At 44.3% G+C, this 16,853-nt stretch overlaps 3 protein-coding genes across 12 annotated transcripts; 2 read left to right on the forward strand and 1 right to left on the reverse strand.

Moving 5' to 3' along the window:
* Positions 1 to 303: 303 nt before the first annotated feature.
* On the forward strand, positions 304 to 5,716 carry LOC119287841 (U-box domain-containing protein 35-like). 2 transcript variants are annotated; one of them, XM_037567472.1, is made up of 9 exons: positions 304 to 491; positions 603 to 963; positions 1,628 to 1,749; positions 1,857 to 1,978; positions 2,297 to 2,490; positions 2,817 to 3,130; positions 3,278 to 3,382; positions 3,468 to 3,890; positions 4,569 to 5,716. In XM_037567472.1, the coding sequence occupies exons 2-9, from the start codon at positions 768 to 770 to the stop codon at positions 5,556 to 5,558; spliced, it is 2,466 nt and encodes an 821-aa protein (XP_037423369.1). In that variant the 5' UTR covers positions 304 to 491; positions 603 to 767; the 3' UTR covers positions 5,559 to 5,716. The 2 variants fall into 2 exon arrangements, with proteins under 2 accessions (XP_037423369.1, XP_037423371.1); XM_037567474.1 differs by having other exon boundaries at positions 305 to 491; positions 3,281 to 3,382.
* Positions 5,717 to 6,533: 817 nt separating this feature from the next.
* Positions 6,534 to 7,860, forward strand: LOC119287844 (putative cysteine-rich receptor-like protein kinase 9). Its single transcript, XM_037567476.1, has one exon. It carries the CDS (start codon positions 6,600 to 6,602, stop codon positions 7,836 to 7,838), a length of 1,239 nt encoding a protein of 412 aa, XP_037423373.1. The 5' UTR covers positions 6,534 to 6,599; the 3' UTR covers positions 7,839 to 7,860.
* Positions 7,861 to 10,717: 2,857 nt separating this feature from the next.
* On the reverse strand, positions 10,718 to 14,621 carry LOC119287847. Of its 9 annotated transcripts, none has more exons than XR_005140977.1 (4): positions 13,661 to 14,621; positions 11,835 to 13,504; positions 11,518 to 11,572; positions 10,718 to 11,141 (listed from the first exon to the last, which is right to left on the reverse strand). XR_005140977.1 is itself a non-coding variant. In XM_037567478.1 (4 exons), the coding sequence occupies exons 1-4, from the start codon at positions 14,413 to 14,415 to the stop codon at positions 11,029 to 11,031; spliced, it is 363 nt and encodes a 120-aa protein (XP_037423375.1). In that variant the 5' UTR covers positions 14,416 to 14,621; the 3' UTR covers positions 10,718 to 11,028. The 9 variants fall into 9 exon arrangements, 1 of the variants encoding a protein (XP_037423375.1); XR_005140979.1 differs by having other exon boundaries at positions 10,718 to 11,134; positions 13,397 to 13,504; positions 13,661 to 14,615; XR_005140978.1 differs by having other exon boundaries at positions 13,397 to 13,504; positions 13,661 to 14,615.
* Between the last annotated feature and the right edge of the window lie 2,232 nt (positions 14,622 to 16,853).

Raw genomic sequence — 16,853 nt, forward strand, 5'->3', positions numbered from 1 at the left:
ACAAAGGATCGACCAAACGGGGCTGTCATGATTCACATGTACGTTGTTGTTCAGACGCATTTGGTTTTCTAAGAAATAGTCTTCCGAAAATTGAGCGGTTAGAAATAGTCTTACCTGAGAAAACAGGTATTTTTCATCTGGCATTTTTTTTTTTTGAACAGGTGAACATCATATGCATTTCATGGAGGGAAATCAGGAGCTAGCATTGGTTGAGTGGTTATTACTGTGGCGTGTGCGGATCTGAGGGTAAGCATAGCAATATCAGCTATTCATTTATCTCGTTCTACGTGTACACACACCCTCCAACCTTGCCCACTGCGATAATTTACCTCCTCTGCCCGCCCCTTCCGTCCATCTCGGCTCCCCACTCCTCAAGCCGAGCTCAGTCCTCACTCCACGTCCGCGTCTCCTGCTGACTCTTCCTCCTCCTCCTCGCCCGGTTCCTCGGATCATCATCCTTACCCTCCCATCCATGGCTTCTCCCCTCCAAGGTACGCACGCGCGGTCGATCCATCAGCGAATCTCTCTCTCCTCACCCCAAAACACCAAGTCCAGTCCGGCGCGAAGTTCTTGACTACTTTCTTGTCTTGTCGCCGCTGCAGTTCATGTCCTTGCCATGTGATCTTCCTCGTGTCTCTGAGATTCCTCAGGAACCAGAGGAGCTGAATGTTTCTGATGATTATTCTTGGGGCTGCACAGGCCACAGGGCAGTGATTGATTGATTGATTGATTAGGAGGAGGGGAGAAGAAACAGATACAGAGGGCGGATGTCGACGGAGATCCAGGAGGACTCCGGCGACTGCGAGACGGCCCCCGGCGTGAGCACGGTGGCCATCGCGGTGAGCGGGAGCAGGAGCAGCAGGCACGCGCTCAAGTGGGCCCTCGACAAGTTCGTGCCCGGCGGCAGGGTCCTCTTCCGGATCCTGCATGTCCGCCCGCCCATCACCATGGTGCCCACTCCAAGTCTGTCTTCTCTCTCTCCCCCTGTCTGAATTTACAGTTCTTGATGTCTGAACAAGAAAAAAAATCAGTTTATGAACAGACCATGAACCTTTTGCTACTATGACTAAAGGGCAGCCCCAGTGCATGTAGCTCCCGCTTGCGCAGGGTCTGGAGAAGGGTCCGACCACTTTGGGTCTATTGTACGCAGTCTTTCCCTACATTTCTGCAAGAGGCTGTTTCCAGGACTTGAACCCGTGACCTCATGGTCACAAGGCAGCAGCTTTACCACTGCGCCAAGGCTCCCCTTCCCCAGACTGCTAGTTAAAAATACAGTTTCAGACTGTCATTTTTTTTACAATGACTGACATTTCTGTGCCAATCGGATAGGTTAGTTTTGGTTTTGGTTTTGGTTTTCCTGGCTTCACACTGTTAATCATCAGTCCAAATAATTGATCTCGACAGTAGCAGCATCTATGAACAATTTTTATGGGTACAGTGTCACAAGGTCATACCTACTACCAGAACACCAACTGCAGAGTGCGGAGTTTTGTCCTCAGGCGTACTGCATTATCGTTAGGCTGACGAATATGAACTTTTCTTGTCCTAAAGGGCATATCTGCTGTTCTTTACTCGCTGCAATTATTCAGAATACTCAACTGACCTGCTCTTCATCCTCTGATGACAGTGGGCAATTACATCCCGGTCTCGCAAGTGCGCGACGACGTGGCATCGGCATACCGGGAAGAGCTGGAATGGCAAGCGAGGAACATGTTGCTCCCATACAAGAAGATGTGTGCTCAGAGACAGGTTCACCGGCTTGTGCAATTGCCTGATTTACCATGCGACTTGCAGTTGGTAATAACCCATGAAATCTGATACAGACAGTGATATGTTTTGCTCTGTTTGATCAACAGGTGGAAGCTGAAGCTGTTTTACTTGAATCTGATGATGTGCCTGCTGCTATAAGCGAGGAAATCAACAAATTCAACATTGGCAAGTTGGTCTTGGGCTCTTCGTCGAGAAGCATATTCCGAAGGTACATTCTGATTGTTGTCACTTCAGCATAAGAAAACTTTTAGGATGATTAGCTGGAGCACTGTGACAAATAGTCAGAAAAGCTTGAGCATTTGGTAGGATAGGATGATCATTGTCTTGTCATTTAATTCCCCAGCTACCAGCCTAACACTGAAGGTTGCACTGCAACTACTACTTGATTGCAAGTTCAATATGGAAATTTGCAGAGAATTTAAGATGAACAGTTCTTTATTATGAAAAAAAAATCCTAGTACAACATAGGATGAGAAATGCCTATCACAATCTTAATCATATGGTTATCATTGTTAACTACTTGCAGGAAGCTCAAAGGAAGCAAGACTGCAACCAAAATCTCCGAATGCATTCCAAGCTTCTGTACGGCATACGTAGTCTCAAAGGGCAAACTGTCATTCGTGCGCTCGGCTACATCTGATGCCTGCGAAACACCCAAGACCATATCTTCTTCAACCGTTTCTTCTCCTAGCTTCAGAAGCCTTTCCAGTGCACCCTCAGGTAATACTCAGGTCTGCATTTGGTTTTGGTTTCTGAAAATTTGTTGGTGTTAAGCTTCATGCACTAGCCAACGCAACCAAAAGTCCGAACTGATGGAAAGGGCTAGGCAATCTACATATACACTTCAACAGTTGGTTACACCTGTCACTTTGCTTTTTAGAACACCTATGAACTGAATACAACAAAAGTTGTTTCTTCGAAAAATTTAATCAATTGAATTTGGATCAGCAACTTAACGTCAGTAGAACCACTTAACTTTCAGGAACGTGCCTTCAGAAACAGGAACATAAATGTATAAGTGTTGCTAACTATTCTGTCTACTGCAGAGTGCGCTGACAGAAATGAAGCAGCAGCTGTGTTATTCCGCCAGTCTTCTCTGTCATCGCAGCGTGATCACGCACTCGCAAACATAAACAGGAGAGCTAGCCCTTCAGGCAGTGGAGGCAGCGAGATCTCTTACCATGCTGACACAACCCTGATGACAAATTCACACTCGATTGCATCGGGAGCGCAGCTCAGTAGCAGCAGCAGTGGGGATTCAGTTTACAAGAGCTTCCGAAGAGATAGTTCCCCAGACATCCCTGACCTGCAGGCAGCAGTTTCAGAAATTGCTACAAACCTCAAGCATTCTCATGACCAGGTAGGAATTTATACTCTTTAAATAAAAGCAGTATTCCCTTTGCTTCAGCAAAAACAAAAGATAATGGAAGAACTCGCCATACGACGCACACAGCCAAAGTAACATGTGTCCAAGTTAATGTGCAATTTATGTCCTTTCTTTGCTAAGAAGGATGATCTGAAGCTTCAAATTGAGAGTATGAAGGTCAAATTGCGACATCTTCAGAAGCTTCACGAGTGTGCTCACACTGAACCGGTCGACTCCACTCAGAAAGTACGGGTTTACTTCCAACTGATCTATAAAGTGTGTAATAATCTGCAAGGTTTTTAACCGTTTCTTGTTGAAATCTTGCTGTTAGTTACACAACAACTTGGGCATCCAGCGTGTCGAGCACGAAATCAAGCTTCGAGAAATCGACCTGACAGAAGAAATGGTGAGGAGATTGCTAAGGCGAATGGAGAGAGAAGAAAAGGAGGTGGCCGAAAGAGAAGCTCAACCTATACAAACCTCTTCTGGACAGAAAGCAACAGAGGGTGATGGTGATCACCAAAATGCTGGAAAGATCAACACAGGACTGAAAAATGCCGGACGATGTTTAACCGAGTACAATAGGTACTCATGGGAGCATATCCAAGCGGCGACTTCATCGTTTTCAAGTGATCTTGTGATTGGTAAGGGGACATATGGAACAGTCTACAAGGCTAAGTTTCAGCATACTGTTGCAGCAGTGAAAGTTCTCAACTCCCTTGAAGGTTTTGGAACTCAGCAGTTACAGCAAGAGGTACAAATATTTTCTTCACTATCTGCTCATTACACCCAGAGGTTATTTTTTGGCAAACAAAATTGAGAAATTTTAAGACACTACTGAGTTAATATTAGCCATTAACTTTGGATGATCCAATGACTCATGCTAAAAATATGAACTTTGCAGGCTGTTGAAATGAGAAAGTGTATCATATTGCCATAAAGCACAATGGTAAATAAATAAATATATAATTTTATTAATGCTATTAGGTTTCTATTTGGCTAGACTACACATCAAAGCTATTGTTCTTATTTTCATTTTGACTTCAAATCTTGACTAAAATATTTATCTTACATCTTATAGATGGTAAGCAGAGCATCTTAAGACTGCTGAACAAAATTAACTCCAAACAGAAAGTATGAAGAAAAATCCAAACAGGGATGCGAGGATTCATCAAATAAGTTTGGTTAATATCAGACACCTATGACTATTTTTGTTTTGAAAAATCAAACAGCACTCAATTCAGTATTTACAAATGGACTGTCACCAGAACAATTAAAGATTTCATCTAATTAATTTGGCAAACAAAAGATTTTTTTAATTCAAATCAAATAGAATTCCAATTCAGCTGCTAGAAATGGTCTGTCACTGCAACATGTATCTGTATTCTGAACTTTGGTTTTGCAAGTGCTAATCTCATCTTACTGCATGCAGCTGGAGGTCCTGGGCAAGATCCGGCACCCACACCTGCTACTGCTGCTGGGTGCGTGCCCGGAGCACGGCTGCGTGGTGTACGAGTACATGGAGAGCGGCAGCCTGGATGACGCGCTCCACCACCGCCGGAACGGCACACCGCCGCTTGCCTGGTACGACCGCGTCCGCATCGCCTGGGAGGTGGCCACCGCAGTTGCCTTCCTCCACAGTGCCAGGCCGGACCCCATCATCCACCGCGACCTCAAGCCGGCCAACATCCTGCTCGACCGGAACCTCGCCAGCAAGGTCGGCGACGTCGGGCTCTCCACGGCACTGCTCCACCACCCGGGCACCGGAGGTGGAGGAGGCCAGCAGCAGTCCACGATGGTGAGGAACACGACGCCCGTGGGCACGTTCTGCTACATCGACCCAGAGTACCAGCGGACGGGCGCCGTGTCGGCCAAGTCAGACGTGTACGCGCTCGGCGTGGTAGTGCTGCAGCTGCTCACGGGGCGGACGTCGCCGCTCGGGCTCGCCCACGCCGTGGAGACCACACTGGAGGAAGACAGCGGCGACTCCTTCGCTGAGATGCTGGACACAACCGCCGGGGAGTGGCCGCCGGAGGAGGCGCGAGAGCTCGCCTTGCTGGCTCTGCGGTGCGCGGAGATGCGACGCAGGGACCGGCCCGGGCTGCGCGAGCACATCCTCCCGGCGCTGGAGCGGATCAAGGACGTCGCAGCCAGAGCCGCCAGGGAGACGAAGGCCCTTCTCCTCCGGACAGCATCATCGTCAGCGGCCCCGGGCCACTTCCTCTGCCCCATTCTTCAGGAAATCATGGAGGACCCATGCGTCGCCGCCGATGGGTACACCTACGACCGGAAAGCGATCGAGACATGGGTGAGCATGAAGGACAAGTCGCCGATGACTAACCTCCGGCTGCCGAGCAAGAGCCTCATCCCCAACCATTCACTCCGGTCGGCCATCATGGACTGGAGCTCCAAGAACAGATGATGATGCACACAATGTTAGATAGACCTTGTGCAGAAATAGTATTGAGAAAGATAGCTTTTGTGTTGTGTTGTGTTGTGTTCTGTAGGTACAGCGAATTGTGCATGTGATTCCTCAGGAAAACATCAAAATGTGAATAAACAAAAAAAAGGATCTTATCATTTGTTTCTGTTTATTACATTAAAACAAGAAATATCCAGTAGGGAAACCTACTGTTCTACTAAAAACATTTGTTTTCCTGAGGTGTACTATTTTGCAGACTTGTTTCTCATATCAGTCTTGCTAAATCTCAGTCTCTGTCCATGCTATATTCGTGAGATCTTACATCGAGATCTTCTCATATAGTACTACGCCCTCCGTCCCATAATGTAAGAGCGCTCTTATATTATGTGAGGAGGGAGTACTATTTATGCCAGTTCATAAGCATTTTCCACAAACTACTTTGAGATTTTGTACTGGTTTGGCTGGGAGGTAACTGAATTTTACCAGCTAGTTACTTGCTTTTGCCCATGTTTTGCAGAACAAATAACAGGCCATACTGGACATGAAGAATGACACCAGGTCCATTAAAAAATAGCAAAAGATTTTTTTTTTACGCTACGAAAGCCGGCAACAGGCTACATTGCAGTTCCTCAGCTAGCCTCTCTGAAAAAAAGGCACCTACAACATTGGAAACATTGGAAACGTCAGCATCACACAAGCTTAAGAGAATTTTCGAAGCATTTCAGCATAAGAAACATTTCCGAGTCAAGCTTCTAACAAATAGTCCATTAGCTTTACCGAACGATCGTAATCATCTTCAACTCCGCACCTCCCTCAAGGTCACAAGAAGGATCTCTTCTCCTTTGACGGAAACACTGAAACTGGATTTGTTATTGTTCTCTCCCCTTGTCTTGCATTGCTTGTAGCCATTACACAGGCCGATGCCTGGACGGCTGCACTATTGTATTCCACGAAATTTGATTGCACGGCCTGCAAGCTGATATCATCAGATAATCACTAAACAAGTAAGCGGTCAAACCGTAAGACAGACGAGTTCTCCAAATGATGCTTATAACAAGGAAGCTGCTGGAGGGGGCAGAGCTGAATAACCTATGGTTAGCCAGAACCATGATCATATTCATCTCTTTGCTGCTTATTCTCGGCTTCGAGCCATTCGTTGCCGCCGTCAATCCGCTGACGCAGATCTGCTACTACAGAGACTCCCACATGAACGAGAGCACCTACAAAGCAAACCTTGAGCTCCTATCTGCTGCTCTATTCAGTAGTGCCTCATCCACACGAACCAACCTCGCCAAGGGCTTCGTCGGAACTGATCAAGACCGCATATACGGCGCCGTAGTGTGCCGCGGTGATGGCGCCGTCGATGCCTGCCCCAGCTGCATCACCACGGCATTCCAGGATGTGTGGCGGGTGTGCAGAAACCACAAGGAGGCGCATATCCTATACAAGGATTGCATCGTCCACATCTCCGCGAAGGACCTTATCTACGACTCCACTGTTGTGCTGAACAGGTTGCTGGTCTCTACGGACACCACAAAACACAATATGGATCCCAACATCCCCAGCGAGGTGAGCGCCAAGTACACCGATGGCAGCATTGATGGCAGCATCAAGGTGCTGCTTCAAGAGACAGCCAAACAAGCAGCCTACAACTCGACGATGATGTACGCCACCGGCCGCATGGATGTCTACAGCACAATCCCGCTGCTCTACTCTCTGGCGCAGTGCAACCTGGACCTACCGCCAAATGACTGTTGGGATTGCCTCGACAATATCAGGAGCGCGGCAAAGAGTTTCTTCTACCAGCAACGTGGTGAATGGATTGCTGGTGTGTGGTGCAATTTCAGGTATAGCACATATCAGTTCTACGAGGGCCAGCCAATGCAGCATATCACCTTGTCGGGTGCTGTAGATCCAACAACAAACATGCCGGCACCCAAGCCGGCGCCAGGGCCAGTTAATCTTCCCAGGCAGAAAGACGAGACTCCCAGCCATAAACACAAGAGTAAGCAAGACAATATTTTATATGTTGAGACATTCCCAAAACATAACCACCTATGTTTGTGTGAAATCTTTTGTTTTAGGGAATATAATAAAGGTTTTGATCATTACCACTGTTGCGTTTCTACTAGCATCATTTTTCTGCTTCATCGTTTGGCTTGGACTGGTCAAAAGGCACACAAAAGGTTTGTTACGGAAATGCAACTGTACTCACAAATCTCTCAGGCTATTCAGATTCATATATACTTTACATCAGCATTACCTGAAAGGATTAGATAAACTCTGCCTTTTGAATTTAGGTAAACTGAGCTCACAGGAAGATGAAGAACTGGTCTGGGGAATAGGAAGGAGTCCAGAGTTCAAGCTTTTTGATTTTTCAGAAGTATCAAGTGCTACAGATAACTTCTCAGATGAAAATAAATTGGAGCAAGGTGGCTTTGGTCCAGTATACAAGGTAAAAGAACACATTTACTATGTCTGTACCCAAAGAGAACAAAATGGAACAAAGTTTTCATCGATAGCTAAATTTGTATGACCTTGTAGATTTCATACATGTAGCTTTAATTTTACCCAGAAGCATGGGGGATTACTGGTCAGAAGATAAATAAAAGCACTTCTATTTGGCAAAATAATATCACTAATCAATCTCGTTTGAACCTCCACAGGGCCAGCTTCCAGAAGGTTTGGAGATAGCAATTAAGAGACTTGCTTCACATTCTGGGCAAGGTTTCACAGAGTTCAAAAATGAAGTCCAACTCATAGCCAAGCTCCAGCACACAAATCTGGTTAAGCTGTTGGGATGTTGCTCACAGGGAGAGGAGAGAATATTGATCTATGAGTATTTGCCAAATAAAAGCTTGGACTCCTTTATCTTTGGTATTACTTCTCGTAATATCCTGCTACGTACTACCTCTGTAAACTAACGTATATTAGTTTACAGAGGGAGTATTATATATGGTTTAACTCTGTCTGCTAAAGCCATCCAGTCCTCCCCATCTATCTAATATACATATATTTGTAAACTAATGTGCAGATGAAACTAAAAGAGCTTTATTGAACTGGAATAAACGAAAAGCAATTATCGAAGGAATAGCGCAAGGACTTCTATATTTGCATAAACACTCCCGGTTACGTGTCATACATAGAGATCTTAAAGCAAGCAACATTCTTTTGGACAGTGAGATGAATCCTAAAATATCAGATTTCGGGCTTGCAAAAATATTCAGTTCAAATGATATTGAAGGGAACACAAAAAGGGTTGCTGGGACATAGTAAGCTCTTCCTTAAGTACATCCTACTGCAAGTTAACCAAATACCAGACAGAAGTTTACCCTTTTCTGTATATTTTCACAGTGGGTATATGGCTCCAGAGTATGCATCAGAGGGCCTCTTCTCGATCAAGTCTGATGTATTCAGCTTTGGCGTTCTGATTCTCGAGACCATCCATGGAAAAAGGAACTCGTCTTTCCATAAAAATGGGGACTTCTTCAATCTTCTTGGATATGTAAGTATTTTCTGTATCCCATATGTAAAATTATTCTGTTTATCTGATGACCTTTATCTAATATGTGTCTTAAACTCCTTCAAGGCATGGAAGTTGTGGAAAGAAGAAAGATGGCTTGAGTTTGTTGACGAATCAATAGTTTCAGAGTCACATGCATCAGAGACAATGAGGTGTATCAACATCGCGTTGCTGTGTGTACAAGAGAATGCAGCTGATAGACCCACCACGACAAGCGTGGTTACGATGCTAAGCAGCGAAAGTATAGCCCTGCCTGAACCTAAGCATCCAGCATATTTCCACGTAAGGGTAGCGGATGAAGAGCCGCCTAGCGCTAACGATGTGACAATGTCTGCTCTACAGGGCAGATAATGTCATCCTGCATGATGCCGTTGCTTTGCTGAGGGGGACTCCTTCTGTTTTAACACTTAAAGTTCAGACAGTAACACAGACGTGCCTTTGGTTAAGAGCGTCGGCGTGGCATGAAAGGCAAGACAATCTACTCATGTTCAGAGTTCAGACAGACAAAAGATGACTAGTTGGCTACATAGTGTGCATAGTGTAATGTTGAAGCATAACCGGGCGCCTCGGTTGCTAATTAGTCGTCGACTTCATATCCGTAAACGATGAATTGTGAAGCACAGTAGTTCCTGTATCTTTGTTGTGTAGAAATGGTAGTGCTTGCCTACAGATAAAGGGGTGATGCAGGGTAGGTCAAGATTATTTATCCAACCACGGAACCGTTTGTACTGAATGAACCATAAGCATAAGCATCCACAGAGCAGAGCAAAGGGCTATCTGTACTGAATTCTTTTTTGACAGGGTATTTGTACTGAATCGATTCAACGCAGTAGTCCCAACAATAAGAAGGTTCCCGGAGCTAACCTGGATTGATGGGTCGATTCGATTAAGCGGAATCGCGGGCACCTTCGGAGGAGGAGGCGGGGAAGACGCGGGGCGAGATGCCTCGCCGCCGCCTCGATCTCGGTACCGCGTCGGCATCTCGGGGCCGTCGCCGACCACCACCAGATCCATAGCGGGGCAGCCGCCGGAGGTTGCGGCGGCGGCGCCGCCCTAGTCGCAGCGCTCGCACCCGCTGGGGTGGAACGAGCGAGGGACAGGGAGAGAGAAAGAGAGAGCGCCCGATGGGGATGGGATGGACGGCGGACGGGCGGGAGCCGCGCGCCGGCCTGCCTAAGAAAACGAAAAGTCTGAACTGCACTTTGCACCGTGAGGAAAAAGTACTCCTACTTTTTGAAAAAACTAGTAAGACGTCCGTGCTATGCTACGAGTTCACACAAGATTTGGTGGATTTAAGTTATAGTCAGGAAATGTACATTGCAATGGAGAACAAAAAACGTGCCGGCACATTAATTGAAGTGTGTTAAAAGGATCTACAGACACATTAATCAAGCGATGTTATATTGTTGACGGACACATTAATCAAGCGATGTTATATTGTGTTAAAAGGCCCTATTTCGATGTGCTCAACATGTTAGCACATATCCCTATCTACCACCCATCCATGTCGCGGATCTGTCATCTCTCTATGAATGTGAGCATTACACGATGCAACTGCCATTCGTCGGTAAAACATAATGATAAATGTCATATCAAATAAATTTATGTTGTAACATTCCAAAACACTTAGCAATTTTTGAAAAAAAAAGAATCATATCACATATCACATAATAGTATCTCGAAGATATACTGCAAGCTCGCATGATCAACCAAGATTGAATATTGCAAAAGTAGTTTGCTAAAAGTGTATTATAGTCTCACAAACATACCACAATCATTAATTGGCTAGGAGAAGTCACATGGAAAAGGAAAACAAAAAAGTAAAACACTTAACTTGCATGCAAAAGAGATTATATACAAGTACCAAAAAATGACCGGGGCTCACTAAGCTAGACTACTATGTCAAATGATGTTCCATGCGTCAACATCCTTCCAACATTGGCTTCGTCAATTGCAAGCCGTGCGAGCGTCACAACTGATAACTCCGAATTGTGAAATTGTAAAAGATGCGACAACTGCCCCCACACCAGACCTCCAAAATTTCAAGCACAGCCTGTGATCTAAAATACATATTATCATGTCCAGCCTTAGAACCACTGCAACAAACTACTGCAACAGAGAATTGCTTCTTTCCTTGGAAAGGTTGTACAAAGCAAACAAGCTATTCAGTTACCGTTCATCCAGGAAGTCAACATTGCCCATTTCATGCCAATATATTAGGCACACCGGACTTAAATGTGAAGATAATTGCAGCAATTAATATATCCAAATAGTACACACTTATATTAATAGTTCCAAGACAAACATGAATGAAGTAGAAGTGTTTAACCGAATGATTTCGTAAATATACGCAAGAAAAATGAATTTGTATACAACACCACCAAGAAGAGTTCAGACATAACTCACACATCTAGTTCCACTTAATTAGTTACATACCTTAGATCACGCCAGGGAATAATTTTTGAAGCACGGTACATCTCCATCTGCCCACCTACATAATTGCCTATGTTACATTCAGACAAAGGAAAAAAAACTGAGCTTAAAGTATATTTAAACAAAGCAAAAAACAATGAACATAGCTTGCAATACATTTTGTACCAAGCAAAGAAAAAAATGTATAGTAAGACATGCTTTGAAATCATGTGTATATAAAAGGGGCGAGGATACTTGTGCATACACACACAAAAATTGTAACTTTCTGCAAAAGAAAAGATGCCAGTAACTGACATCAAGGAAAAAAATTGGTGTCTAACCTGAAAAATTGGATGTGGAGCTACCAATAAAAGGAGGGGCATCAATGACATAGAGACCTGTTGTAGGCGTCATCCAAATTTTTCGAACAACGGAAGTAACAATGAGAACTACCAAAAAATAATTTAAACACATGTATGATTTTTTTTACAAGAATATCATGAACACTAAAGCAAATTTCTGAAGTTATTTTTTCTGGAAGTCCAAACTTCCGGACCTTACATGCGAAGCAATTTTAGATGACTAAACATATTAAATAAATTATTATTTTTACTGCCACCAAATTGTACTTGATTTATACCTTGGACTACACATTGAGACCTAATTGTAGAACATTTCTTTGAAAAATTTGCAATGGGGTTGGACTGGCCTTCCCTTGCTTATCCGAAAGAGTAAGAATATTTATGTTACTTTTAGATATATCTCTACAAAGAGTAACATAGAGTTGCCTGTGTGAAAATACCAGTTCAGGGAGGTACACACCAACATCTCCGATACTCAAAATTTCATCCACAAGAAGATTTTGGATAAGAAACTATAACCAGTGGTCATTGCTTACAGATACTATAGTAGACAGTTTCTAGTGAGCGGTGGCGGCAGAGAGGAGTCAAGAGAGGGGTCTGGAACAACCAGCGCCGGCGGCGCATGCAGCGGCAGCGGCAGCGGCCACTGGTTCCATCAAGAAATCAAGGCTTGTTTACATCGTTCTCCCCTTTTCAAGAAGGATCGAGTGATTTTGGTTGCCTGGTTGGATAAGGTGGTTATAAAGTGGGTTGCCTCTCCTTCGTCGGATCCAGATCTAATGGTCGAGATTGATGGATGGCAGGCACACCATCACCACCAACTCGGTTTTTTATAGGAGTAGAGATGTACGCCTAACTGTGGAGTCAGCACGTCCTGAACCCATGGGCATATGCACCCATTTTTTGAAAAAAAATATGCATTTCAAACACAATTTAAAATGTCGAAAAACTCAAAAGAAAATCTTCACGCATACATGTTCACCAATGTGTGTGTGCGCGGCACAAAGTTTTGGTGAAAAAAACGTTTTTTCGTTCTATCTCCACAAAAAAGACAAATTTCAATTTAGAGTGTCAAATATGAGATCCTCTATCGAGGGTTGAGCTAACTCAGGCCTCCTTTGGTTCATACGATAGGAATTTTATAGGAATATGAAAATCATAGGAAGTGAGATGACATGCATCTCAATTCCTTTAAAGAAAGAGATACCATTTGGTGCATATGATAGGAATTTTTCCACAGAGTCTAGCCTAATTTTTTTTCCTCCAAAATATGAAGGATTGATTCCTATCCTACATAGGAACAGAAATCCATTCCTATAAATCAAAGGGCTTCAAAGGAATTTTTCCTTTGCAAATCCTATCCTATAGAGTTCCTACAAACCAAAGGAGGCCTCAAGGTGCGGATGCCTGCTTTGGCCAACAGGTTATCGGAACTTGCATTTTGCAGGCTCTACTTGGACCTGTTAGGATTTAATTAATTTATAATTAAAGGGATAATCCTCTCTGTACTGCAACGTGCAGATGCTAACTATTGAGAGCACCTCCAAAAAACTGAGCCGGCATATCATCTTGAAATTTACGAAGTCGTCGTAGGCACTTCGTCATCAACGGGAATGTCTCCTCCCACTGAATGCGCATCACCGGAAATCCTGAAATAAATCCAGAAATAAATGCGAGCATCAGGATTTGAACCCTGGTGGGCTGGGAATACCACAGTCCCTCTAACCATCTGGTTGTATATATATGTAGTGATCATCGATGGAATAAAGAAGAAGTTTTGATCCGTTCATTCACTTTTGACTTACAACACATTATCAATCACGCACGTCTCTCCGCAGAGAGCGAATAGGCCAGAGGAACTTCGCCGTCCCCAGCGAGAATCGAGGCAGCAACTCTGGCAGTCTCATGTCCGGCGAACTCCATGGGAGAGAAAATTGTTGGAAGAATAGGAGGCATCGATTACGTACGATCTTCACATTCAAACAATGGCGACCAAGCGACGCAGGGACGCAGACTTCAGCAGTGAACTTCGGCGTCGGCATTGACGACGGTTATGAGGCCACGCCCAAGATCACAGAAGAGAGGAAGTGAGACACCAGGCCAGGCCATCCGTGGCAAAGAAGATCATGCATCCCTACAAAATATGAGGCAGGAGCTGTCTTTTGTGATTAAATCAACGATCTAACAACTAATCGGCATGTAGCCTATGCGCAGGAGATATAATCGATACTCCAAGCAAGAAGAAGGAATTCGTCAGCCACATCACGCACATGCAGCCGGGAGGTAACAGGCGAAAACCACTCGCCCGCATCAGTGGCGTTGGCGGCACCACGTACATGGTGTGCGCAGCGGCCATGACCGCTTGGGGCCGGTAAGGCACGGCTTCGGCAGCAGCCAACGGATGTCGAACGGCGCATGGAGTCGGTGAGGCGCGGCTTCGGCAGCAGCCAACGGATGTCGAACGGCGCATGGAGTCGGTGAGGCGCGGCTTCGGCAGCAGCCAACGGATGTCGAACGGCGCGACGGCGCAGAGCGTCGGCGTCAGCACGCGGTGGCGCATCGTCGAGACAAGCGACAGGATGGCTTGCGCAGCGACGGGAGTAAATTCTCCTTCATGGGAGGAGGACGGCGAGCCGGGCCCCTCTGTCCCTCGCCGTTGAGGCGACGACGCCGGAGGGCCGGGAGGCGGCCGCCGTTTGGATTGGAATGCGGAATTGGGGGCAGTTGGTCGATGGGGACGGAAGCCGTCCCGTCGCCCCTCCCTTATCCGATCTGGGGCGGTGCGCGCCTGTGGGCCGTCCAAAGGCCCATCTCTGTCGAGAAAAAAAAAGGAAGCGAGAACGAAAAAAAACATGTGGGTTGTGCCCACTGGTTTGGGTTGTGCAGAGTCGGCCCAGGACCATTTTTTTTTAATGTTTTCCTTTTCTGTTTTAGCATTTGGCTATGCAGTTTTCACATGTATGTGTATTTACAGTAATTTCATGTATATTACTGTATCGTAAAGCACACTAGTGTATCAACATATTTGATCAAGCAATTTGATGGTTGCTACATGTTGATGATTATTGAGAATTAATTTACTAGAGAGTAAATTAATAGGCATGAATATTTCATGCAAGATATGTTGGACATATCGAGAATGAAATTTGCCGAGTTTGCATGAATCTCAGCTCCACCATAACCGCACCTGCTCAGGGGCTCCTGCTATAGATGATATAGCATAGTATGTTGCATTGCACTTCATCTCACATCACCTACACGCTGATCTGTTGAGATCAACAGAGAGTGGTTAGAGAATGGACCCTCGTCTGATTCCATAACTTCGAGTCAGTGACAACATACAATTCTATTGTGCATCTAATCAACCGAAAGTTGATACTCTACAATAGTGTAGTTTCAGATACTAATCTCATCGAAATGCTTTCCACTTTCAATCCTTTTATTAGGATCTGACTGGACAATTTCATCAATGGTGAAGGAAAGTGGAGACATGATGAGAAGCAAAATATGAATGGAGCACAAAAGGGCAAAAGCCATTTCTTGGAGAATGACAAGGTCAGTAGCCTCGGTTGCTACACATGTGGTTACACGACTCACAATGCAAGGAAAAATGATACTTCCATGCATTTGGTGGATCTGTACATCCATCAATTGGCTCAGGGCAAGAGGCTCATGGGAACAAGCGTGAATCTTACTTCACTTGCAATAACAATGATTTCCCAATGGTTGAAAGTTCCCAGATGTTCCTTGGAACATGGGCAACTTGGATCATGCTCGGCAAAAGGAAGGTCCACTATTGAGTATCGATGACATGTTGGTGAACTTCAATTTTATTAACATATATGGAGACTGGATTCAGTCTCTTTTCTCATGCATTGTAATGATGTCTATAGGCATATTACATGTTGTAAAATGAATTATGTCCATCAACATAATATGATAGCTATATCATCAGACATGATGCTTGTGGTATGTCCTCTGACATATATAGTTTATGATGTATGTATTATTTCCATATGAGTTCAATCATATGCTGAAATTGGTTTCTTTCTCTTTAGAAACTTAACAAAATAATCCAATTGAGAAGGAAATATGTTAAGTGAAAACTGGGTCTACTAACATGATATTTTGGACACTAAGTGTTTCCATTGCAAGCTCTTGATAAAAGTAATGGAAGTGTCATGACAATTATGGTCGTGATACGGTAATTGTTGGTTCTGGTCAAGCCACAATTACACTCCCTGTGGGTACTACATGGTAATCATGGGTGCATTGATGTATCTAGATTCTACTCATACCTTGCTGAATTTTAAGGATATCCACAATGGTTTCTATGTTGAAACCCATAAAGCGAGTGAGGTTGGAAGCCTACTCATGACTCAATAAAAGGGATTTGAATGAAATCCTAGAGTAAATATCTTCTCTATCTTTTGGATTGTACTATACATACATTAAATTAGATACGCATTTGGCGTATAAGATAATTTTCTAGAGTCTTGATAAGTTCAAGATATGGCAACATTGCCTGGATCTCCCTGGTATTGGGATGGTGAGAAAATTATTGATGGTCCAATTGGACACAAATCTAACGGTGTGAAGTTTCTAAATTCATTGAATTGTATATGCACGATGTGTGCAAACCGGGAAACTGATCACAAGGCCATCTTATCTCATGAAAGATGGGCCACTAGATTTTCTTGGATAGGAGATATATATGTGATCCAATTCAACCGTTATATGGGATATTCACATATTTTATAGTGCTTTTGGATGCATCAGTAAGATTGTCCAATGTGTGTCTTATTATAAGGGGCCATGCTTTTACATAGTTGATTGCTCAGATCATTAATTTGAGAGCAAATCAATCCTAGAACGGGATAAAATCCATCAGAATGGATAATGCTGCAATTTTAGTTCGTGAGCATTTGATGATTACTGCCTAGATTGAGGCATAAGTGTGGAGCATATTGGTACTTTGTGTACATACCCAGATTGGTC

This window comes from Triticum dicoccoides, chromosome 4A, assembly GCF_002162155.2.
Source record: "Triticum dicoccoides isolate Atlit2015 ecotype Zavitan chromosome 4A, WEW_v2.0, whole genome shotgun sequence".
Taxonomy (NCBI): domain Eukaryota; kingdom Viridiplantae; phylum Streptophyta; class Magnoliopsida; order Poales; family Poaceae; genus Triticum; species Triticum dicoccoides.